Here is a 26,281-nt window from a genome sequence, read left to right on the forward strand (position 1 = left end):
AACAAAAACCAAATCAGACTTACAGAAAAATATTTGTTCTTATATAATAAAAATACAAATAAGGCAAGAACAAATAACAAACAAAAGAAAATTAAAACACCTAACATCAAGAAAGGAAATCTAATTTAACCAGGAAGTGAAATACAAATTAAAACAACAATGAGTAAAACTAAACCTTACACAAATGGGATAATAAATAAATAAACATAATCTGTGAAACCACTTTTATAGTGGTTTAGTTTATGCACATATAATACAGTGTTGTCTTCTAGGTTTTATACTTACTGTCTAATAATTTACTTTAATTGAAAAGATCGTGGTAGTGGTAGCGTTACCACAAAGAAAACCACAGAGAAAACCATATACACACAGACATGGAAAGATGTCCAAGATAAAATGAAAAACAAAGTGCAGGTTATAAAACTGAATATTATAAAACTCTTGGCTCAAACACATATACACACCACCTCATGAAAACAAATTTGAGGGCTGGGGATGTGGCTCAAGTGGTAGCGCGCTCGCCTGGCATGCGTGCGGCCCGGGTTCAATCCTCAGCACCACATACAAACAAAGATGTTGTGTCCGCCGAAACACTAAAAAAATAAATATTAAAAAAATTCTCTCTCTCAAAAAAAAAAATTTTTTTTGAAAGGTTTACAGTGATTTTCTACTATAGTCCTGATTTAATTCCATATAGTTGGAGATATAGAACTACATGAAAACTGATATAGAGTATAAGTCCATTTTTGTAAAAGAAACATGTCAGGTTTACTTTAAAAAGATTTCTAAATGTAATTTTGAACTTTATACTGTCTTTATACTCTTTAGAGTAATAAGAATTACACCTTGTTTCACTCTTGAGCTTCTATAGTTTGAATTTTAAAATACAGTGGTTTTCGATTAAAAGGAGAATTCCCACTACCCATGATTATCTAAAAAAACTAGCAGATTATCTATTTTTTTCACTTATGTGATGCTTTGTAATTGTCTTTTAGCTTCTTAAAATACATGCTTGATATTTTCTTCTTTTTTAAAAAATATTTTTTAGTTGTAGATGGACATAATACCCCTATTTATTTATTTTTATGTGGTGCTGAGGATGGAATCCAGTGCCTCACACACACCAGACGAATGCGCTACCACTGCCACTACCATGATCTTTTCAACTAGAGTAAATTACTAGACAGTAAGCACAAGACCTAGAAGACAACACTGTATTATGTGTGCATGGGACACCTAGCTTAGAACTTATTTATTCAATTATTATTTACTACTGTTTTTTAATATCTTTATTTTTTGTTTTATACATTTTAATTTTTATGTGGTGCTGAGGATTGAACTCAGTGCCTCACATGTGCAAGGCAAGCGCTCTACCACTGATCTACAACCCCAGCCCAATTTACTACTGTTTTATTAGGTGTTGTGCACCAAAGAAATAAAATAAGCAATAGTGCCTTCCAGCAGTTTACAAGAGGAAATAAGACACCTAAAAACTTACAATGAAAGACAAATAAGTAACTAACATACTCACTGTCCTCACAAATTATTGTAAGGCTATTCTTTTTTTGTTTTTTTTTAAGAGAGAGAAAGAGAGAGAGAGAGAGAATTTTAATATTTATTTTTTAGTTATCGGCAGACACAACATCTTTTGTTTGTATGTGGTGCTGAGGATCGAACCCGGCATGCATGCCAGGTGAGCACGCTACTGCTTGAGCTACATCCCCAGCCCCTATAAGGCTATTCTTAATGCAAAAGATTTACAAAAATTATCGTATAATATCTATAAGCTAGGTGTTATTACATACTGATTTTTTAAAATACATTTATTTTTTTAGATGTAGATGGACACAACACAATACCTTTATTTGTATGTGGTGCTGAGGATTGAACCCGAGTCCCGCCCGTGCTACTCGAGGGCTCTACCAATGAGCCACAATCCCAGCCCCATTACATACTGATTTTTAAGAGAAGACATTGAAGAAGAATTAGGCAATTGCTTAGGGTAACAGATTATAAGTACCAATCCAGGATTCAATTACAGATCTGACTTATTAAAAAATCCCTGTTATAATCTCTGGAAAATATCACTCATGGAGAAGAGACATATTACAGATATTGGTAAAATAGAAAGTATTCATGATTTAGGCTTATTATGTGTCCTGTATTCTTTTCAACTGCTAAATAACTATGTTTAGGAAACAAAGTGCCCAATATGGACAGGAAAAAGGATCTCAATCTAATGGGATAAAGACATGTAAATGAAAAATTACAGTGTGATTATCTGCTTATAGAATAAATGGCCCAAACTTTCAGAAAAGCAAATCAACCTTATTAAAAAAACTTAAAACTCTCCTAGTACCTATTTAAAATTCACAAGTATTCATATGTTTTGGAGCCATACAGTGAAAGAATAAAAAATCTACAGTAGTGATCCTACAGAGTGAGATATACATGTATAAAAGGTTAGAATTCACCAGGCATGGTAGTATATGCTGTAATCCCTATGACTCAGGAAGCTGAGGCAGGAGGATTGCAAGTTCAAAGCCAGCCTCAGCAATTCAGTAAGACCTTGTCTCAAAATAAAAAGAGGGGCTAGGGTTGTGGCTCAGCAGTAGAGCACTCACCTAGCACGTGGCAAGGCCCTGGGTTTGATCCTCAGCACCACATTAAAAAATAAACAAACAAAATAAAGGTATTGTGTACAACTAAAAAATAAATAAATAAATTATTTATTTATTTATTTTTTAAAAAGGCTGGGAATGTGGCTCAATGGTTAAGTACCTCGGGGTTCAATCCCTGGTACCAAAAAAAAAAAAGATAATGACCATGTATGTAAGTTCTATAATAAAATTACTTAAAAAAAAAAAAAAAAAACTCAAGAAATGCTGTAACAGCTGGGCATGGTGGCCCATACCTGTAATCCCAGTGGCTCAGTAAGTGGAGGCAGGAGGATCATGAATTCAAATTCAGCCTCAGTAACTTGGTGAGGCTCTAAGCAACTTCAGACCCTGTCTCTAAATTTAAAAAGATATATAAAAAGGGCCGGGGATATGGCTCAGTGGTTAAACAACCCTGGGTTTAATCTCTGGCACCAAAATAAATGAATTTTTTAAAATGATAAAAATACTCTATTTGTGTTTTCTGTCCAAAAGGGAATATAACTTAAAAAATATAGCTAGTGTGACTAAGCTACTGAATTTAATTTTAGACATTTACATGTGGCCAGTGGCTGCTATATAGGACAGCTGTCTTAGCCTTGTCTCTCTTCTACTTCTTTCCTCATAAAAATAATTACAAATATAAGGGTACTAACAAATGAGAAGCTTCTCAAATACACTTTTCACTTAAATTATTAAACTTCTGAAAGATGCTAGAGAAGAAATTTAAAGTCCTAAGATTTCATTGAAGTCTTCAGGGTCAAATTAATTTTAAGGATGGCTCACAGGAACTTAAAACTGATTAATTATGTTGTTTTGTTCAGTTTTGTTTTGATAAATTCATTTTGGTCTGTGAGGAATTTGAAAGACAAAAAATTCAATGTCCTTTCATTATATCAATCTTACCTTTAGCTCTACTTGTATGCACTCTTGCACGTACCCAAACAACTTCATCAGCTCTTTGTACTGTCAAGTCTCTTACCAAAACCAAAATTCGATCTGTAACAAATGGTAAAGCAACTTTTAAATTCAGAATTTAGAGATCTTAAGTATTTGTCTGAGAGGTAATTAAAAATTTTGTATCATATTAAACAATTCTCAATCTTTGGTAACATTTTCTTTTTTATCACCTTCAATATGAAATTTGCTTCAAGTTTTGTGATTGTATTTTCTAAATAATCTCTAAAATCCATCCAATTTTCTACCATCGTTACTGCCACCATCCTAAATCAAGTTATTATTTCTTGCTTAAACTACAGCAGCAGCCTCTATACTGGTCCCCTTCTAATTCATTCTACATTGAAGTCAAAGAGATAACTTCAAAATTCAAATCTGCTGAATACTTTATGACTTCAAAGATCAAATACAGCCTGTCCTCATCTGCCTATGCCTAAGTGAATATGGCAGTTTGCCTGCCCACCATACATAGTACATTAGTCAGCTAGTCATCAGGGAGGATTCTCCACCAGGCCTACAACAATGACTGATACAGGGAAGGATATGTCATTCAAACTAATCATAGTATTTCTCTGGAACTTAAATACACATGCTGGGAATAAAGCTCTTGTAACTCTCTTCTCTAAGCTGAGATGGTGTAGACCCAGGGCTGTAGTCAGTAGCTTTCTCACTAGCATGAGTTTGCAGGAGGAGAGAATGAAGCCAATATTTTACAAGAAGGAGAGCCAAGAGATGGAGAGAGAAGATGCTTGAACCCCGAAATACAATCATGCTTGATGGTCATTTCACACTGTTTCCTACAGTTATGTGAACCTCTTGGCTACTAGTAAGCCCCAACTATTATGCCTCCCTGATATTAAACAAAAAACAAAAACTACAGTCATCTAGAGTCCCCTTAATAGAAAAATGGTGACAAAATAACTATTACATAGAGGTAGCAATATAAACCAACATTCAGAAATCGTTGTTCCAAATATATAATCAATTGATTAGGGGAAAAAACCTGAGATATTAAGTAAGAACACAGTAATAGATGACACTACAATAGCAAAGATAATACCTTATAGGACATTATAATAAAATCCAATCACAAATGTATTTTACTTATGTTTTATCTAGATATAATTTGTCTCTTAAAGCAAAGATGCAGCTGTAAATATAACATGAATTACATTGTTCTCATGACTAAAAGCAAAGAGAATGGAAGACGAATTTCAAAGCTATTGGGTATCATAAGAGGATTTCTGCAAAACACTGTCTTTATGAATACGCCAACTTCCAAGTCTGCTGTGTAAACTCAGACAAAAAAACATGTAAAAGAAAATCAAGAGACAAAGCAGCATAAGATTTGAAAAGGCAGATGTGAAAATGCCAAGACTGAAGAAGCACATGACTAATTAGCCAACAAAACTCAAAACTAAACAAAACAGAAAGCATACATTTTAAAAAGTGGACTTATACATGAATGTGATAATTAGGATAATTTTAATAGTATTTTGGAAAAGAAAAAAGGGTAATAGCCATTACCTATAGGAAAAAAGCCATTACCTAGAAAAAAGGGTAATAGCCTTATGGCATCCCATTAATTAGTGTGAGGGTTTTCAACTTTTAATATACCGCAACATACTTGAGACACAAGTTATACTCCACCAGTAAAACTGGCTAACTGTGGCAGTGATCCACAGTATTAGGGTTTCAGTTCAAAAATTACCGTCTATTCTATATGTTTTAACAGACACTGGCAGTAGAGAAGAAGTTTGGAGAAACTGAAGCAGATGGGAAATTATTTTGAGCTAAGTATTAGGATTTTTATACAAGTGTTAAAGCTCAAACTACAACACTGTCAAAGGATCTAGGTATGGAAAGAATCATGAGCTCTAGGGTCAGATGGTCTCAGTTTCAATCTTGGGTCTGGTAGATAATGGCTGCATGAGATAAGTTCCTTATCTTTCAACTTTAGTTCCTTAGAGTCTTTAAGGATTAAGAAAATAAATTCTTGGAAACAATCAAGCAGAATAGGAATTTAATAAATAGTAGACAAAAACAGAGAAATTAAGAAGAAAGTAATAGAGGTAGCTTCATGAAAACATACAAAGACTGCAGGTGATAAAAGCAGTTATTAACCACTCTTCTCCTATCCCCTAGTCCAGAGTTAAATCTTATTGGATTACTGAGGAATTTGATAAAATCAAATAAAATCATTTAAAATACACCATTCAGGGCTGGGTTGTGGCTCAAGAGGTAGCGTGCTTGCTTGCACCTGAGGCACTGGGTTTGATCCTCAGCACCTCATAAAAATAAAAGATATTGTATCCACCTAAAACTAAAAAATAAATATTTAAAAAAATAAAAATACACCATTCACAATTTCTAGAAATTCAACATGTTGGATAAAAGCTAATTATAATACTCATTGGACATATTTTCTTTCTTATCTAGATTTGAAACACTAAACTAACATTGTTTACATACAGTAATGACATCTATTTGGTTTATGAATGCCATTAAAGCTTTTCAAAATTATTTCTTCAGTGTTATGCTGACCCTACTTAAAACTTCACATAGCTACTAACCTGGTTTTTCCTGTGATTGTATCATTGAAGATATTCCATATCTTTCTTTAGCATAATCCTACAAAAAAAGTTTTGCATCATGACTTTTCATTTAAACACATAAACACAAATAACCAGATTAAAAAATGAACTTGTCTTAACTTTCACAATCATTTCATTAACTCAGATACAGCAGTTTTTAGATATAGAAATCTGTTATTTATTTATATATGTATCTACAGAAAAAAGAAAAAGCATGTAGCTTCTGGTTAGTTTATTTCGGAGACCACCAATCCTGGATGGAAATGACATACATAATAGCCTTCAGATAAAATTTACACACATGTACAACACATCTTAACTACCTTCTTCAAAAAGATCAAACTACTTCAAAGTAGAATATAAACTTCCTCTGTGAAGGGAGTAAGATGAAGTACCAGTTTTATTAACTTCCTATTACAGGAAGAGATGTTCAAAGACTTACTTGGTAAGCTTTCCAAGTAACAGATGTCTACAGTTTCTAGAAATCTGAGAAGTTAAGACATAAGCTAACTACAACTTTCCTTTTAATAAAATATCATTAAAAAATTCACCAGCTTCCTGGTTTCAGCTTCAGGACAACAGGTTACAAGGTTAGACAGTGAAAATTTATCAAATTTCTTGTAGATGTAGAGTTAGGAAAAGAAAATAGCCGACCAAGGATCCAGGTGATTAACAAACTAAACATTAAATAGATAAGTGTCCTCTTAATCTTACTTTACCTCTAAAATGATCTCAAAGATCCTTCTAGCTGTAACTCTTCCAAAATATTTACCTTCCATCTAGATCCATGCTATTTGCAATGGGGCACTACTTGTTTATATAATAAATCAGATCAAGAATACACAAAAATAATTTTCTTAGATTTTTGCAAGGTAACTTAAGATCTGTAAGAAACAATTCGTTTTTGTAACAGCTATCTGTTGGAATCCTCTTAGATTTGAAGAATCCTGAATTCACTGTCTATACCAAAACAGATGTGTTAAGATATTGAACAACTGCTTTTTTCTAATATTAAAAAATATACTTCGAGGACAAATATCACTAGTACCACAGTGGAAGGATGCTGTCACACAATGAAGCCTAAAGGCAGCATAAAATACATGAGAGTGAAGATAAAGGTGTCACCCCTTCTAATTAGCTCTATTCATATTTCAACAACCGTTCTTCAATTTATTATTCTGATATGCCTTATTATGTTCCTTACCAAAACCTCAAAATTCCTCAACAGAGAAACTAAGAGACAGGTATTGCTTAAAGCTCAATATTACTACAGCACACATAACTGGATGTTTGAGATGGTTTAAAACTTTGATACTGAAAGGCCTGAATGACTGCCGGGTGTTTATCTCAAATGCATCAACCACAAACTTCATTACCAATCTCATTGGGTCACTGACAGAAAGTAAATTAAAATAACGTGTGTTCTTTAATGCTGTCACATGGAAAAATGGTCATTTAACATAATAGCAAATGGTTTTACTTAGTACTGTTATTATTTGGCAAAACGTTAGGAATACGAGGGCTGAGAACGTATCCATTACTAGAGGTCATCAAATATTCCCGAGGCGGGGGTGGAGTGAGGCGTGCATGACGTGTAGGACGTGCCTAACCCAGACAAGCTCTATGTGACACCGCCGCTCCTCCTTCCATGGCAGTGGGTGCTTCACGTCTACCCTACCCCAGGAGCTCCCTCCTTGTAGGCCAGGGCTCGCAGGCGATCCTGGGAGAAATGCGGTCTGGCCACGATGCTCAGGCCCTGGTGGCCCCATGGAAGTTCCAGAGGCCTGGACGCTAGGCCCTCAGCATGCAAAGTGCTAATGTAAGGAGCCCGACAGCAGGCGGCTCCCCCCTTTACCCTACTCCCTCCCTCAGCGCAGTCTGGCCCAGATTCTGCCCTCCCAAACCCAGAGAAGGAGGAAACCCACTTCCGCCGCGTCCATGATCTCCCGCGGCTTCTCCTGACTCTTGCGACTGGCGCTGGCGCTGGGCATCGAGACACTGAATCGGGGAGTGGACACCACTCTTCCTCGCAGGCGTCTGTAAGAGCAAGCCAAGGGGCTTCTCCCTCCCGCACAGTCTCCGCCCTCCCGGCCCTCCTGCCTTGGTACACGCGCTCGGACTCCGCGTGGAACTTCGGCTTCGGAAAGATCGCGAGACTTCCAGCTCTCTCGAGATTCCGAAGCGCCGAAAGGCCAGCAGCAGAGCGCCGTCGCGTACTCTTCCCCCTTCGCTCCGCCTCTACCGGGTTGTCCCGGGGTTGGAAGGAATCCCCGGGAATTTAGTACAGTCTCGCGGGATTGGCTCTGAGGGGCGGGGTCCTAGGGTATTTGCTGTCCTTATTCTCCTTAAGCTCGTCTCAGCTGTGGCTTTTTCTCTATTTTCTTCACAATCCTTTCATTCCTCTGGACTTTAATCGCAAACTAGTCACCAAAACACACAGGAAAGTTCAGTCCTCAGCTTTTTCCTCTTTTGTACATCCCCACCTTCACTATCCCCAGCGAGGTTGGCTGCCTGGGGAAGAGGAGGCCTTTTGGCAAAATGGTTGTACTCCGTATTGGGACACAGGGGTTCTGTGTTATTGGCAATTAAGTTGCTAAGGCAGGTGGAGAGCCACTACGTAAGTGAAAAGTGAAGGGGGCACACAATGACAAGAAAACCCACACAATTGTACTGATTGCCTTGACCAGTTGCATTGTTGGATACAGTATGTAATGTTGATTTCCGATGGAAGGCCTTTTTTTTTTTTTTTTTTTTTTTTTTTTTTTTTTAGTACCAGGGATTGAACTCGGGCACTTAACCAGTGAGCCACATCCCCAGCCCCTTTTGGTATTTTATTTAGAGACAGGATCTGAGTTGCTTAGGACCTCGCCTAAATTGCTGAGGCTGGCTTGAACTCCACGATCCTCCTGCCACAGCCTCTTGAGCTTCTGGGATTATGGGCGTGCACCACTGCCCCAGTGCCTGGCTTAATGGATGGCTTTTTCTAAACAAAAACACAACTTGTTAATAAGTCTTTATTGAAAGTAATTTGAAGAGTTGGTTAAATACTGTTTCCCCTGTAGATATTTTTTACATTCCATTAAGTTTCAGCTATCTTTGTAGTTTTACCCTAGCACAAAATGACACAGTTAATACTGGTGAAGGGGTTTAGGGGCAAATGAAAGGTCTCTGGAGGTTCCCTCATTCGGGTCTTGAGAGAGATGGTCTGTGCTGAACTAATTGCATGTGGGGTAAAATTTTGTTCCTACTTATTTGATAAATGATTATTTGTAGGTATCTACTTTATGCTAATCATATCAGGCACTAGTAATCATATGATTATAGTCATGATTCTTGCTCTTTTTTCTTTTTCTTTTTTTGGTTACTGGTGATTGAACTCAGGGACACTGAACCACCTATGGGCATCCCCAGCCCTATTTTGTATTTTATTTAGAGATGGGGTCTCAATGAGTTGCTTAGTACCTTGCTTTTGCTGAGGCTGGCATTGAACTTGAGATCCTCTTGCCTTAGCCTCCCCAGCCACTGGGATTACAGGTATAGGGTAACAGGCCAGCTTATGCTTCCTCTTTTAATACTATACAGGGACCTAGGCTGATAGATCCTCTATTTTGATACATGCCACCATGATCTCAGAGGCAGGAAGACAACCTAGCTCTTAAAGTTTTTGCCTAGAGGTAACATATTTCACCTTCTGCTCCTGTTTTCTTTGGCTATTCCTGATTCCACCAGACAGGAGAATTCATTGATTCTTTAGGGAGTGACATTGAATATTTGTGATCAATAATACATTCCATTAAAAAACACAAGCTGGGTATTGTGGCACATGCCTGCAATCCCCGCAACTCTGGAGGCTGAGGCAGGAGGATGGCAAGTTCAAAGCCAGCTTCAGCAAATTAGTGAGGCACTCAGCAACTTAATGAGATCCTTCTCAAAATAAAAAAATAGAAAAGGTTGGGGATGTGACTTAGCAGTTAAGCCCCTCTGGATAAAACAAAAACAAAAACAAAACAAAAGAACACATTCCAAGGGCTGGGGCTGTAGCTCATTGGTAGAATGCGTGCTTCACGTGTGTGAGGCACTGGGTTCCATCCTCAGCACCACAATAAAATAAATAAACAAACAAATGTATTTTTTTAAAAAAATGTCTTAAAAACAAAAAGGAACACATTCCATTATACCTTTAGAATTCTAAATAGGAGTCTGTGAAATTACTGTGTGTTGGTATTTTTAAAGATTTTTTTCTCAGGGTGGTATTAATGTATGAACTGATTGTCAAAAATCTCAATACAAATTCCATCAGTTGTCACTTTACTAGGGCAGGGATCTTATTTTTCAATCTGTCTATGAGGTTTCTTCATGTCCTTGAGGTCTTCTTTACTTTGGCCCCTTTGCCTTGATAAGTATTTGTATTTTGTATTTAGGTCATAGCCTGGAATGAGGTTTCTGGTCCTCTTTCCTGATAGTAATACAAAAGAAATATTTACCAGATCAATGGCCACATTTTATGTGCCTGAGATCTTGTGAATCTGCTCTAGTACAGACAACTACAACTGCAACTGAGGCTATGATTTGGACATTGACAGTATGGTTAATGTCTGGTCTTTGAAGGAACCATTCTTAAAAATAGGAATAGGATAAAGAATATTAACCATTAGGCCTTTAAGGGTTGCACTAATTTTTGCCATCCCCCAGAGAACCTGACAATGTGATTTACTCTCCTAGTTGGGAACTGGGAAAGTGATTTCAGGGGTTTCCTTTTATCCTTCTGCAGTATAATAGCCCTATCCCAAAGGCCAAGGAACTGTAGAGAAATAGCTCTTCCTTGTTTCCCCTGGTGCCTTGCAGGTATCCAGATAAGCCAAGTGGGCAAGGACTTGAACTACAGCAAATGTGAGTCTTCAGATCACCTTGTGATTCTCCTGGGACTTGAGGGGATAGGAGACCATCTCCCATTCACTTTCCTATCTCCCTGGGAAGCTGTCATGGGATGGTTTCTCATCTCCTCCAGGAGGGAGTCTACTGATGTATGGGACTTCTTGTCTCCCTCCCCCTGTGGAGAAACAGGGTATAAACATGCTTAGTAGTAGTCTAAAAGTGGCTCATCAGCAACAGGGTGCCCTACAATTCATGTTGTAGTCATCTGGTCCATTTTGTTTCAGTGTTGTCATTTTTGATGTGTGAGACAAGGATCACCTTTGGCTCATTCTTCTTTTCACTCTTTATGTAAGCAATAAACTGTCTTAATCTACAAATGGCTTGTTAAATAAGTCAGTGAAGCCCTGACCTTGGCCTTGCTTGTTTTTGTCTTGATAGGAACAACGTGGGGTTTTTCCAACTGCCAGTATGTCCATTCCAAAATAGACATTTTAGAGACCAGGAAAACAACCCCCTGAATTTCATGTTTCTTTTGAGAGATCTGAAGCACCATTGTGATTCTTGATTCTTCATGTGTGATTTTTTCCCCCCTGGAAAAAAAGAACCATATGTCAGTATATCTGCTAAGTAAGCTATCATTGGTCTTTCTCTTTGTTCCTAATGCTCTGAAATCTCATAATGTGTGCCATCCTATGGGTCTAAAGTCATCAGTGTGCTAGACCTCAATGGGCCTTTCAATCTGGAAACTCATTTAGTTCTGGGACATTTTCTTGAAAAATGTTCTTAATTATACTCTCTTCTTCTTTTCTTGAATTCTTATTATTCAAGGAGTGGCCTTTCTGAAGTGGTCTTTTAGTTTTCCTATTATTTCTCTCCATTTTCCATCTTATTGGCTTTTTGATGTGCTTTTGGGAGATTTCTTCAACTTTATTTTCTAATCTTTCAGTTGATATTTTATCATTTCTGCCATTATGTTTACAATTTCTTAAAGCACTTTTTTGTTCAATGAATGGAACTCCAGACTAGAACCCCAATCTTTTTTGGGGGGTACTTGGGGTTGAATCCAAGGGGACTTACCACTAAGCTACATCCCTAGCCCTTTTCTGTTTTTTTTTTTAACCTTTATTTTATTTATTTATTTTTATGTGATGCTGAGGATTGAACCCAGGGCCTCGCACATGTTAGGCAAGCGCTCTACCACTGAGCCCCAACCCCAGCGCTCGGGTTTTTTATTTTGAGATAGGATCTCACCAAGTTCCTAGGGCCTCACTATATTGCTGAGGCTGGCCTTAAACTTGTGATTCTCCTGCCTCAGCTTCCGGAGTCATTGGGAGTAAAGGCATGAGCCAGCATGCCCAGTTAGAACCCCAGTTTTTTAATATGCATGCAGTATTTTCTCATCTTGCTGAGTATAAAAATAAGGCAATTTGGGGGTAATTTTAAAATGTGTTATCTCTACATGGTGCATTTTTTATAAGTTTTTTTTTGGTTTGGTTCTTTTTGGTTCAGTGCTAGAGACCTGCCTCAGCTAGTTGATAAAGCCTTGATTGTCTGCTTATGTTAAAAGTGGGGACTAAAAAACTGATTAGAACTGGGTGTGGTGGTGTAGGTCTATAATTCCAGTGACTTGGGAGGCTAGGCAGGAGGATCACAAACTTGAGGCCACCCTCAGCAACTTGGTGAGACCCTACCTCAAAATATAAAATAAAAGGACTGGGGATGTAGCTCAGTGGTTAAGTTTCCCTGGTTCAATTCTTGATACCAAAAAAAAAAAAAAAAAAAAGCTGATTAGAAGCTCTGTGTGTACTTACGTGGGGTTTGTCAATTTTGAGTTTTGCTATATGATGTTCTAGCCGAGTCATTTGACAGGAAACTCAGGTGTCAGTATCTTTAGATCTTTCCCTTTGGCTGGTCAAATTGTTCAGGATAAAACCCTTCTGATCTGCCTGAAGAATAAAGATATGGTTGTCAGTATTCTGGGAATACTCAGCATTTAACATGTATTTAGTATCTGAATCCCTCTAGTTTTGGTACGGTACCCAGTTCCTGAAGTCGAAGGATGCATGCTTTAACCCTCTCCAGAGAATATATTATGTCAGGATGGGAGAGAACTCTTGCCAAAAGAGTAGGGTAGGAAGGGATCAGGGATTCCTCTTCTCATGTAGACTTCCCTTCAAATTCCTTATTTTAACTCCCACTCCCACTCATTTTCAGAGGTACTTGGTGCTGCTTGTTCTGAGTCTTTGAGGTTTCTTTTGTATAAATTAGGTTGTTTCTTAGTCTTCCTGCCTGCTATCTCAGGATTTAGCTTTTCATAACTGTTAAGTAGGTTACCACTGATCTGTCTGCTTTCTAGCATCCCACATTTGGGTACTGTCGTCTCCTTTCCTGTTCTCCCATCCTCTTGATCATAATTTTTGTGGGATTAGGTATGAAAGCAAAGTTAGATCTGCTGTCTTAGCATAGAAGTCTTATTTTTTGTTTTATTTTATAATGTCGGTGTATACAGTTTTCTAGCAGATAATTTGTGGTTATCAAAATAAACACCAATGCTCGCTCATTCTTTATTTTTACTTGATATTTTTTTTTATACATGACAGTAGAGTATATATTAACATTATGCATACATGGAGTATAACTTATTCTAATTAGGATCATATTCTTATGGTTGTACATGATGTGGAGTTTTACTGGTGGTGTATTCATATATGAACATAGGGAAGTTATGTCCAAGTAATTCTGCTGTCTTTCCTATTCTCATGCCCCTCTGTTCCCTTCACTCTCATTCATTCTTTCAATGAATATTTACTGAGCGCTAAATATGGGCCAACCATTAGTCTAGGTATTTGGAATATGTCCAAGAACAAAGAAGATAAAGATCCTGGTTCTTGAGATCTTATGTTTTGAAGGATGGAAGCAGATAATAATAAACATAACAAGTAAATTATATAATGGGTTAGAAAGTGATAATAAAAAATGGAGGAAAAATAGAGCAAGAGTAGTGGGTATACATTTTAAATGTGGTAGTCAGGCTGGACCTCATTGAGAAAGTGATTTTTAAAGATTTGAAGACTTTAAAGGCTTTAAAGAGGGAGGAATAAGGAGGCCCATGTTCATATAGTGTAATATGTTTACAGCATCTGGAATGTTCAGGGTTCCTTGTCTCTATACTAAATGACTCTAGTTTGCAAACCTTTTAAAAATTGTGACAAAACACTCATATAATATTTCTTAATCTTTTTAAAGTATATAGTTCAGTGGTATTAACTATATTCACATTTTTGAGTAACAGATCTCTAGAACTTTTTCATCTTATAGTACTGAAACTCTATATCCAGGTGCTGTGGTTTGGGTATGGCTTGTCCCCAAAGGTTCATGTATTAGAAGTCTGATGTTGAGGTGGTGGAATCTTTAAGAGGTGGAGCCTAATGGAAGGTAATTAGATTAGGAGGGCACCACCTTGGAAGGATTCAAATAGTTCTCACAGGGTTAGTTCCTGAGAGAGAAGGTTTTTTATTAAAGAGTGAGTCCCTCCCAATTCTCTTTCTTCCTTATTTCCTACTTATTGTACCTTCTGCCTGCAGTTCATTTCCTTTCCTCTTCTTTGCTTTGTTGTGATGCACCCAGACACCAAACACCAAGTTGTTTGGATTTTCCAGTCACCAGAATTATGATCCAAATAAACTTGCTTTTTTTTTTCATTGTTGATGTTTGTTTGTTTGTTTGGTACAGGGATTGAACTAGGGGCACTTAACCATTGAGCCACATCTCTAGTCTTTTTTTATATTTTATTTAGAGACAGGATCTTGCTGAGTTGCTTTAGAACCTCGTTTAGTTGCTGAGGCTGGCTTTGAACTCTCAATCCTCCTGCCTCAGCTTCCAGAGCTGCGGGGATTACAGGCTTGTGCCACCATGCCCTTTCTTTATAAAGTATTCAACTTCAGTTATTTTATTATTAAAAAAATAATAAAATAAAACAGACTGAGACACCATGGAACAACTTCTCATTTCTCTGCGCCATCTCCGCCAGCCCCTGACAACCACCATTCTACTTTCTGTTTTCATGATTCTAACCACTCTAGACAGTTCAAGTAAGTGGAATTATAGAATATTTGTCCTGTTGTAAATTGCTAAGCTTTTTGAGTCTTGGTACTGACAATTCATTCTGGCTCTAGCATTGCTGTCATGCTGAATTTAGCTATTTCTTCTTTCATGCCTGCATATAATTCAAATCTTAGCAGTCCTATTTACCAATGGGATCAGGTGGAGTGCCTTTGGCTGTGAGGGAGAAGGACCTTGACTCAGTTCCAAACAGTAAAGGAACACAAGGTAAGAAGTATGGAAAACAAGAGAGTCCAGGTTTAGCCATTTGGCAATGTCATCAAGAATTGGGGAGCAGTTCTTTTCTTCTCTCAGCTCTGTAGGCTTCATCCTCAGGTTGGTAGCAAGATACCTATTACTAATTCAGGTATCACATCCAGTCATGACAACATCAGGCAAGGAGAGAGACAGACCTACCTTCTTGTGTCTCTCTTTTAGACAAAGAAGCTTTTCCTCAAAATCCCTGTGGCAAGCTTTCCTTCACATCTCAATGGCCAGAACTGGATCATATGACTGTGCTTGAACCAGTAACTAGTAGGCAAAAAGGGACCAATAGGGTCAATCAGGTCTACCCCAGGATTTTTGTGATGGGATAGAGGTGTTACCTCCACTGAAGTGCATAGATGCATTAGAAGATGGGTGGACATGTAAATAAAAACAGATTCTGTTAGGAAGGGGAAATGGATACTAAATAGACAGCCAACAATATCTACCACTTTAGCTAGGTGACTTCAGGTAAGTCATTTGACATCTCTAATCCATTTTTTTTCCCCAAGAAAATGAGGATAATTTTCTCATGTGAGAATTAAAATTTCCTTGCTCAAATCTGTCCAATGGCTTTCCATTATGTCAAACAAAATCCAAGTCTTTACAAAGAACGGGCTAACTATAGCCATTGACCAAATCTGGCTTGTTGTCCGCTTTTGTACAACCCATCAGCTAAGAATGCTTTCACATTTTTCTAAACAGATGTTTGGGAAAATTTTTTTTTAAAAAAAGGGTGAAAATTCTATGAAATTCAAATTTCAGTGTTTATAAATGAAAAGTTTTATTGAGACATAGCCATGGTCTTCGTTTGTTTATCTATTGTCTGTGGCTACCTTTGTGCTATAATGGCAGGGCTGAATGGTTGTAAAACAGACCATAAGCTCCATTAAAAAATATTGTTTTATATGTACTAATTTAAATTTGAAAATATAAATAAAAACTCCCAAGATAGTTCATGCACATAGTATTGCTTAGTTCAGTGGTTCTCAAATTGTAGTCCCCGGACCAACAGTATCAATATAAGGATGATCTAGTATTGTGAGCTGATTTGTGTCCTCTCCTTCTACCTCATCCCATTCATATGTTGAAGACCTACCCTCTGGTACCTCAGAATGTGACTGTATTTGGAAATAATGGCTTAAAAGAGGTAATGAAGTTAAAATGAGGTAACTGCTGGGGACCTTAATCTGATATGGCTGGTATCATTATAAAAAAAGAAGATCAGGATATAGATACAGAGGGAAAACCATATGAAGACCCAGGAAGAAGGCAGCCATCTACAAAACAATGAGAGTGACCTCTGAAGAATCCAACCCTATCAACAACCTGATCTTGGACTTCTGTCTTCCAGAACTGTGAAAAGTAAATTTCTGTTGTTTAAGCCACCCAAACCAAGGTAGTTTGTAATGATATTCTAGTAAACAAATAAACTTTAGAACTTGTTAGAAATGGAAAGTCTTTATGTCCATCTGAGACCTATGGAGCCAGAAACTCTGAGGTAAAGCCCAGCAATCTGTGTCCCCTATCCACCACAATACTGAGGGTTGAACTCAGTGCCTCATAACATTAGGCAAGTACTCTATCAACTGAGCAACAACTCCAACCCAGCATGCCATGTTTTAAAAGCCCTTTAGGTGATTCTCATGCACTTTTTTTTTTTTTAAAGAGAGAGAGAGAGAATTTTTTCAACATTTATTTTTTAGTTTTCGGCAGACACAACATCTTTGTTTGTATGTGGTGCTGAGGATCGAACCTGGGCCACACGCACGCCAGGCAAGCTTGCTACCACTTGAGCCACATCCCCAGCCCTCTCATGCACTTTAAAGTTTGCAAGGAGCTGGTCTAATTGTTAAGGCTGTTGGAACCTGGATCATATACCTACTCTACCACTAGCTATATTGATTTTGGGTATTTTTTAAGAACTTCTCTGTGTTTCAATTCCCTCATCTGTAAAATGGATAACCTTAGTCTCTGTCTCTTAGATTAGTATGGTACAAATCAATCCATCTAAATACAATTTAGAATGGAGTTTGGTACATAATTAATGTCCCCAAAGTGTGATTTGTTATTATAGTCAACTACATGTAAATGTTGAATCTGAATCTCTGAATGTTTGTGTTTTTAAAAACAGCCAAGCTTATTGGAATTATTTATAAATGAGGACTTGAGGATTCCCTTGAGTAAAGTTGAATATTTTAATCTCCATTTTGGCTGCTTGAAATCTTTTTTCCCCCTTTACTTCCTGATTTATGGTTCTGATAAGGCAAATGTAGAAGGTGCCAAATTCTTTGGAGTTTATGCAAATAATACATAGCACACATTGTTATGTTGCTCTTCATCCTCTATGAAGGCCTATTGTCATCAATTTTGTATCCTGTTCCCATGAGAACTTCACCTTTTTCCCCCTGTGCATTTTGTTCTTGATGGATTGTCTAGTTTCTCACTTGGACAACTTATCCTCTTCTCTGATAGCCCATTTAAGTCCACCTTCTATTTTAAAAAGTTTTCCATCAAGGCATCTAGATACTCATTTCCCTTTTTTTTTTTTATCTACCTTCGGTGACTGGAATTGTTTTACAGTATGCAGCTGCCACTAGATACTAATGACATTTTCACTGGGCAAGTTGCATTTCCCAGCCTTGTTTCTGTATATTTGATTGTCTTTCGTATTTTATGTGAGTTGTAAACACACTGGGTAGAAACAACTCAATAAATGACAAACAGTAAAATGAATAATAAAAAGTTATAGTCTCATAAAATGAGAATGAGGGGGGCCCCTTTTCCAAATGGAAGCAAGCCAGGACTGTCAGGGTGTCTGAAAAGGCTGAATGGCTGCAACTTCCTCTTAAAATATTCATTTAGTCACACACTCGTTGCAACATAAGATTCTTTTACCCTTTCACTTACCTTCTTAATCACTCTTGGAAACATAACTATTCATTTATCATTAGGCCCCAAATCCTGCTATTATTTCTTGTTGTTTTCTCTTCTCCCTAACATTCAAAAACCTACCAGAATCTTTCTGCTTTTTCCTTTCTGGTGTTATCCATCTCTAACTTATCTCAAAGACCAGACTTCTACAAGTGGGGAACTAGGTATATAATAGTTCATTTGGCCAGGTTATTGCCAATCTTATTTTGTAATTCCATATATAACAGCAGCCATATTCAGAAATTCAATAAAGGCCATAGAACCCCCAACCAATAAATTGAAATATAAAATACAAAATAAATGTGAAGCATGTCACAATTTTTAAAGAATTGTACACAGATGAAGGGAGGGAGGAATAAAAATCTCAGTAACAGCAATTACAAGACTCAGCCTCTTGTCGGATTCTTCCTATTATAATTCAGGTTCCCTTTCATTGTTTTATTCTTTGTGACTTTAACATTGTACCCTTCATTTTTTCTCTATAAGCTCTCCATTGTCACTGTTCAGGGAATATGTAGATTTAACATCTACCTTTGCTTTAACAAAAAGTTACTTTCAGAATGCACTTCACTCTAATTATTCTCTCTAAACAAATGTCTTTTATCTGTTTTTATTAGTTATTCTGAACATGATTTAGACTGTAAGGGACTATTTTCTATATTCTGAAGAATAACCCTATTTAAATCATGGGTATGCTATGCTGATTTAAAAATGTTTAGTTCCATTGACTTCTTTATTCTAGTGGTAACTCTGTGATTTAAACTCAGACTTGCCTTCCTGAGTCACTCAACCCAAATAGGGCTGGGGTTGTGGCTCAGTCTTGCCTGGCATGTATGAGGCATGGGGTTCAAGTCTCAGCACCACATACAAATAAATAAAAATAAAGGTCCATTGACAACTAAAAAAAAAAAAAAAGAAGAAAAGAAAGAAAGAAAAAAAGAAAGAAAGAAAATCTAGTTCCTCACTAACTGCTTAGCTGTGGCAGATCATGTTTCCAAAGAAGGCTGCAACACTATCTCCCATCCCATATGTTCTTTTACAATGTGACTGCTTCATGACCTCATCAAGAATTAATCTGTTTCCACTGCTTTTGACTGTGGATTGTCCTATGGCCTATTTTGACCAATTATAATCACCAAGGTTGAGCCTTAAGAAATCTTCAGCTTCTACCTTAATTTTCTGGAATGTTCTCACATGGAACCTGTTGCCATGATGTGAAGAAACTTAAAAAGACTTCATGGAGGAAAACCAAGGTCCCTGGCCAACAATAGTAGCTGACTGGAGGGTAAATGCGGCCATTTTTGATGTTCCAGAATGAGTCCTAGCCAACACTGTATGTATTAGAAGTGCTTGATCAATCCGTACAACCATGAGAAATAATAACTTCTTATTTGAAGCCATGGTATTTTGAAATGGTTCATAATGCAGCCATGTCTGACTGGAACACTGGAGCTCCACTCATCTTGTTGTTGAGGCCTTGCACCAAGTTTCCCTGCTCACCTCACCACCCTCAGTCCTACTTTTCTGTTCTTCACAATCACCTTTGGCTCTATGCACAAAGTGGCTCACCCTTTAGGGATCATGAAAATGGCCAAACATTAATCACAATACTATTTAACACTTTCTGAATGTTTACAATGTGCCAGACGCTATGCAAGTACATTATATTTATTAATATATTTAATTTTTAGAACAACTTTTTCAGCTAGGTACTAATAGTACAAATGGGAAAATGAAGGTACAAAAAGTCAGAATTAACATATTTGAAATCAAACAGTAAGTAGTGGAATCACCATCAGAACTCAAACATCAGACCCCAGAGCCATGTGCTCAGCCATAAATGATGCCTCAAGCTTGCCATGTTAATCCTAAGTGACTTAGGTGAGTGGAGTACTACTTCTTTATGTCACTTTATTTAAGAAAGTAAATCTTTAAGGCTTTGATTACCTCATTTATTTATTCTAGATTTTGGGCTGTGTCCCATGTTACCAGCTATATTTAGAAAAGCTTAAATGTTTGGCTATTACTATGTTCGTAGTTCAGGGTAGGCTAGAGCCTATGTCCAGTTTTTCCAGCGTCTCATCCCTGTTTGACCACCACAGAGGGCAGCAGAGTGACAGGGCCAGCAGCCAGAGTTGGGGCTGGTGGAGCAGCCCCTGTGGTGTGAGTGCCAGCTCTTTTAGTGGCTTCTCTGAGGCCAGTGCCATGAGGAAACTTAGCTCCAATTCCCTCACCACCATCCCATTGAAGGACAGGACAGCTTCTTTTTATAACAGGGCCACCAAAGTTGCGCCAGTCAGACTTTGTGGCAGAAAGCCTCAGTACTTGTTATGCAATTGCAGCCTTAAGATGAGCTTCACCACTGGCCAGTTTCCAATTGTACTCTGGCCCTCAGGGTCTTTCCGGGTAGACGTTCTGGAGTTGGCACTGCAAGGGGGTGTGATTTTGCTTCCACTCAGCCTGCTTCCTATCTGCCTGAAAACTACCTCAAGGATTCCACAGGGCAGAAATGAATTAATTATAAAACTCAGTAGGCCTATGTTCTCATAGTATATTAAAAGCAAGGCCTTTGGAGATAGGCAGCCCTGGGTCAGGGCCCCATCTCTGTTGCTGTGTGGCTTTGGGAAAGTTGCTTTCTTCTCTGAGCCTCAATGTCCTTAGGGATATTTATCTTTGTGCTTATTGCAGAGAGTAAGTCAATCCTATAGTCCAAGCCCTTGACTTCATATATACCAAGCAACCATCAAGGTAGCTATTATTTACATATACAGTACATATTGTTTATGTATAGGACCATAAACATACAGGGTGGCTTTAGAATGCAAATTGGAAAGAGTAAAGCTGGTGTTTCCTGCTCAACTATACCATATTTTCTCAGGAAAAAGACAACCACTATAATCTATTTTAGAAAAGTATTTTCTTTTAAACTCTTTTCTTTTTACTTTATTATTTTAGTTTCATTCTTTAAATGCTTAGGGGATATATGGAATAAAATGAACTTCTATAAGTTTTAAAACTACCTAAGTCTAAATCAAATGTTCTTAATTTGAGGTTTACAGTTTCCAGGGGTCCATGAACCCCTTGAAATTGCATAATGATATTGTGTCTACATTAATGTGCATTTTTGAGGGGAGATGATTCATAATTATCAACAGATTCTCAAAAGGGTTTGTGCTTGGACAAAAGACAAAAATAAATAAATAAATAAATAAATAAATAAATAAATAAATAAATAAACAAACAAACCCCAATATAGGAACAACCTTTTAAATCTTCTTCTACTGAAAGTAATTTGGAGAACTTCCCTGACTTTAAGACAAAGCAGACACTGCTTTGTAAAGCACTGGAAATGGATCCTGTCTTTCTCAGCCAAGAACCAGTCTCTTTCTCCCAAGTGTATCCTAACAAAGTGGTAAGGAAGGCTGTTACTGCTGGCACAGGTAGTGCTGGAAAGACAAACCACAGGGATAAAGAGGCAGTGCCTGCTGTAATCATGGCTAACAAAGACCAAAGCCTAAACTCAGCTGCACCTTCTGTCTCTGGAAAGTCACTTATGGAATAGACTCATAATTAGGATTGGCTACCTGAAACATAATTCTCAGGATAATGAATATCTAAATTATGTCCCTAGATACATACCTGAAGGAAAACTCTAAGGGCTGATGGCAATAATGAAGTGCATATGATATTCTTCATTCAGTGGGGACTAATAAATGAAGATGATATTAACTCAGAGTCTTGGAAGTGGCAGGTGTCCAAGAAGCCATTTTGACTCCCGCAATGGGGCCTGACAGCCTGTGCACTGAGCTCTATGATTAATGTCTGAAGCACAGAATCTGCACAAAACCAGAGTGACCACATCAGCATTTTAGGATTTAAAGCTAGCTTCTCTTATTCATAGACCCTTTCCCCAAATTGTAAGGGTAATTCAGTTCATTGATTTACTTGATTTTTTTTTAATATTTACTTTTTAGTTGTAGGTGGACACAATATCCTCATTTCATTTTTCTATGTGGTGCTGAGGTTTCAACCCAGTGCCTCACATGTGCTAGGCAAGCACTCCACCATTGAGCTACAACCCCAGCCCAGATTTACTTGATTTTTAAGAAAAATTATTGTTGATGTTCAAAGCAAATAAAAATTCAGTAAGGGTAAGAGAAGAAAGTGTAATTAAAGTAATTTAAGAGCTTAATGGATGATGGTTATTTTGCAATTGCAATTATTATATCTCATCAATCAACATGATTCATGCACTAAGGAGTACACAATATAAGCCTCATGCAATATATTCGGGAAATTTTAAAAAATTTGTTTTCTAGTTGTCAATGGACCTTTATTTTATATATTGATATGTGGTGCTGAGAATTGAGCCCAGTACCTCACACATGCTAGGCAAGCGCTCTGCCACTGAGCGACAATCCCAGCCCGGGAAATATTTTTGATCTATGAGAATAATAGCGTTAACTCGTAGGTGCACCTGTTCCTAGTCATGTCCTGGGAATATGTGAAACTCCAGTACCGGATGAATGACTGTGGATGTCAGTCTAACAATAAGAAAACAAAGTTGGCAGTCGGGTAGGGAAGTCTTAGGTGGGCGGGGAGCCACTGTCTGCAGCCGCTGGCTGCGTGTTCTGATGCCCATCAACCAGGAAAGGGAGTCTATGGCTTCCAAATGATTTTCTCCCTCACAAAGCTGTTGTAAAATAAAATACAAATCCTTCCTGAATGTTCCTAGCTTTCCTTCCTTGAGGAAGTTTTCAGTCAATGGGAAACAAAGCCTTATTCAAAGGATTAAAGCCGTAGTCATTCTATTGTTTACAGCTTCAATAATGTGACTTTCCTTCCACTGACAAAATTTTCAATTCACAAATCATCTAAAAAACAGGAAATTTTGGGGAAACACGTGCTTTTGATAACAAACAAGGGATCCATCATGTGGTATAGAGGTTTACGCAAAGAGGCATCTGATTTTAAATATTTTTGTTTTGTTTTTGACTGTGCTGGGATGCATTCTAGGAAGATCATTCCTTAAAAGAAAACACATGTGGGTTTCTAACATAAAACTACTCTGTTCCCATTCCCACCTGCAGAAAAGCATGGAGGAGGGGAGGCAGATCCCGCTGCATTTTCATGGTTGCACTTCAGGCAGTGCTGTAGAGGAGATCTCTGAAATGCTTTCTTCTTCCTCCCTCTGTTTCCCCTTTCACCCCATCTAAATTCTGGGCCATTATTTAAAGACACAAGAAGGGCCAGCAACATTGGTAATCAGGGCTGGAGAGAACATTTAAAGGGGCAAAGGCAGGCAATAGCCATAGGGAGCTACAGAAGGTTAGAGAGGTTGTAGAAACAGACATTACATTCTCAAGCAAGGTTGGTGGGGGGTGACAGCACTAAACTGTGAGCAAATTCTCTTTGGAAATCTATACCAGTTGCTTCTAAATAAACTACCAAGAGAATTATTATTTAACTTTCTCATTTTGGTGACAGTCTTTTTGATCCTTTGATCTGAAAGCTAAAAGGGAACATCCTAGATCTTCCTGAATAATAATTTTTAGGGTGTAATTCCCCAACATTATGATTTTTCCTCAGTCCCCATCTTCCCATATTTCTTTTAAATTGTATCCACATTTCTCCCTAATGGAAGGATTGGACCTATTTCTTCCTAACATTTTCTTCTATGGCTCTTGTCGTTCCAAGTGTGGCCTAAATCCCAGTTTCCTGCTTGTGAGAAACAAAATCCCAGGATTTACCGTATGACTACTTAGTCAGAATCAGTTTTTAACAGGATCCTTGGTGATATGCATGCACACCAGAGTTTGGGAAGGGCTGATCTATACAGGCATTGTGTACAGACCTGACTCATAATAATCCACAAGGCCTGCAAAACCCTGCATTTCTCTGGCCCTGCATACTTCTTTATCCTCATCCCACATCACTCTACCTCTCAATCACTAGTTCCAGCTCCATTCACCTTGCTTGTTCCAGCCTCCAAGCCTTTACCCTCACTGTTTCTCCTACCTGGAATGCTCTTGCTCCCTCTCAGCATGGCTGATTCCTTACTTTATTGTGGTTTCAGCTTAAAGGCTACAACCTTAGAGGAGGCTTCTATGACCATTGTCTGTGAAGAATCACCATCAGTTCAGCCTCTTTATCCAATTACTTGGTTTTTAAATTTTTTTAATGGCAGTTATTATTATCTGAAATCATTTTATTAATTCATTTTGGGGTCTGTTTTATTCAGGTAATATTTTCAGTACCTAGAACAATGCCTGCCACATTGAAGATACTCAGCATATATTTATTGGATGAATGAACCAAATTTTGGGATCAGGAACCATGAAAACCTGGGCTCAGACAATTCTAAGGCAACATCTGGCACCCTCTGGACCAACCCAACAGCTTTCAACTAATTGACCTAAATAAGACCAATGTTTTTGAATCTCCAGATTGATGGTTCTCAAAGCCCAGTCCCCAGATCAGTAGCCTTAATATCCCCTGGGAACAGGATAGAAAGAAAAATTTCAGGCCACACAACAACCTCTCGAATGGAAACCTGGTAATAGGTGTTAGCAGCCTGTGTTTTAATGAGTCTTCTGGGTAATGCTGAGGCTTTGCTCCAGACAATATCATTTTATGTGGATGGAGATTCTATTGTGTCCAAAGCCCTTATTCATTTATCACTGTAGTTCTGGACTTCAAAAAAAGTGCTGAGAAATTTTATAGATGAAGCAATTGAATCCTAAGGGATAATTTGGTCTGTCTAAGGTCATACAGTTTTATCAGAGTTACCTGAGATGCTTTTTAAACTTGCAAATCCCTGAGATTTCTCCTAGATCCAGATCCATTGGGGCTGGGGCTCCAAATGTAAATTTTATATATATATATATATATATATATATATATATATATATATATATATATATATGATCAGCTCTGTAGGAAATGGTAAAGTTTCCAAAAGTTTGAAAACCAATTGAACCAAATGTGACAAAAAAAATTATGCAATGGGGATTAGGACTTATCATGCTTGTAGAAGGCCTTGAGAGGTGTATTACAAATGATATTGATCTTTAAAAAAAATGCTTAAATCAAACTTTCAGTAGTTTTGTTAGCTTTATTAGACCCTAAACCAATTTCCTACCTTTGTAAACTAGGTAGAATCAAATTCCATGACAATGGGCTGGTTTTTATCTTTTGCTTAACCATGATGGATTCCAAAGTGCCCTCGTGACTTCATTTCCGTCTTCCTTGCTTCTCACCTATGCTTCAGCACTGTCAACTGCTTTCACTTTCTAAAAAAAAAAAAAAATTCCATTTAAATTTCTGAGACACACTACACAACTTTGTCAATGGTAGGTTTGTGAAAGTTTTCATTACTTTCACAAGGCCTATAGGACTCTTTTCTCCTAGAAGTGGAAAATTCAGATCAAAAGAAGAGAGCTTCAAGGAGTATTGTTGTTGCCTCATAGAGCTTTAGTTTCTAAACGTTTTGGCTCTCACAACATTGAAAACCACCAACAGTCCCTGCTTCTCTGACACCTGCATGTTGGTCTTTTTATTTGGGTGATGGGTCCTTTTGTGCCAGTGGGGAGGGTAGGATGTTGAATGGAGCTTGGTTGGCATTAACACAGGTTTCTCTTACCCACAAAGATTCCCCAGGCACCGGAACACAATAAAGTCCATTTCCAACGTTGGTGAAGAGTTTAAATCAACTTCTTGATGATTTTCCTACATCTTTACTTCTCTGTATTTTATGTGTTTCAGTTAACTATTTCATAAACTCTCCTGTAAAACTCCTGGTCAAACAAAATTTTACGAGATTGTTACACCTCAAATAATGAAGGGGAACTTCATTCAATGATGGTACCCATTTAGAAGCATTATTTTCCTTCATTTTTT

At 37.6% G+C, this 26,281-nt stretch overlaps 1 protein-coding gene across 2 annotated transcripts in view; it reads right to left on the reverse strand.

Annotated features, from left to right (window-relative positions):
- The window catches only part of Dars1 (aspartyl-tRNA synthetase 1), a 58,238-nt gene extending 49,795 nt beyond the window's left edge, over positions 1 to 8,443 (reverse strand). Inside the window, exons 1-3 of one of the 2 annotated variants that reach the window (XM_005315837.5) lie at positions 8,134 to 8,432; positions 6,188 to 6,245; positions 3,564 to 3,656 (exon numbers count right to left, since the gene is read on the reverse strand). In XM_005315837.5, coding sequence (XP_005315894.1) covers positions 3,564 to 3,656; positions 6,188 to 6,245; positions 8,134 to 8,199 — 217 coding nt within the window. In that variant the 5' untranslated portion in view covers positions 8,200 to 8,432. Of the gene's footprint in view, positions 1 to 3,563; positions 3,657 to 6,187; positions 6,246 to 8,133 lie in introns of both variants that reach the window. The other variant, XM_021720875.3, reaches the window with a different exon arrangement.
- Positions 8,444 to 26,281: the final 17,838 nt, after the last annotated feature.

Source organism: Ictidomys tridecemlineatus, chromosome 7, assembly GCF_052094955.1.
Source record: "Ictidomys tridecemlineatus isolate mIctTri1 chromosome 7, mIctTri1.hap1, whole genome shotgun sequence".
Lineage (NCBI taxonomy): Eukaryota > Metazoa > Chordata > Mammalia > Rodentia > Sciuridae > Ictidomys > Ictidomys tridecemlineatus.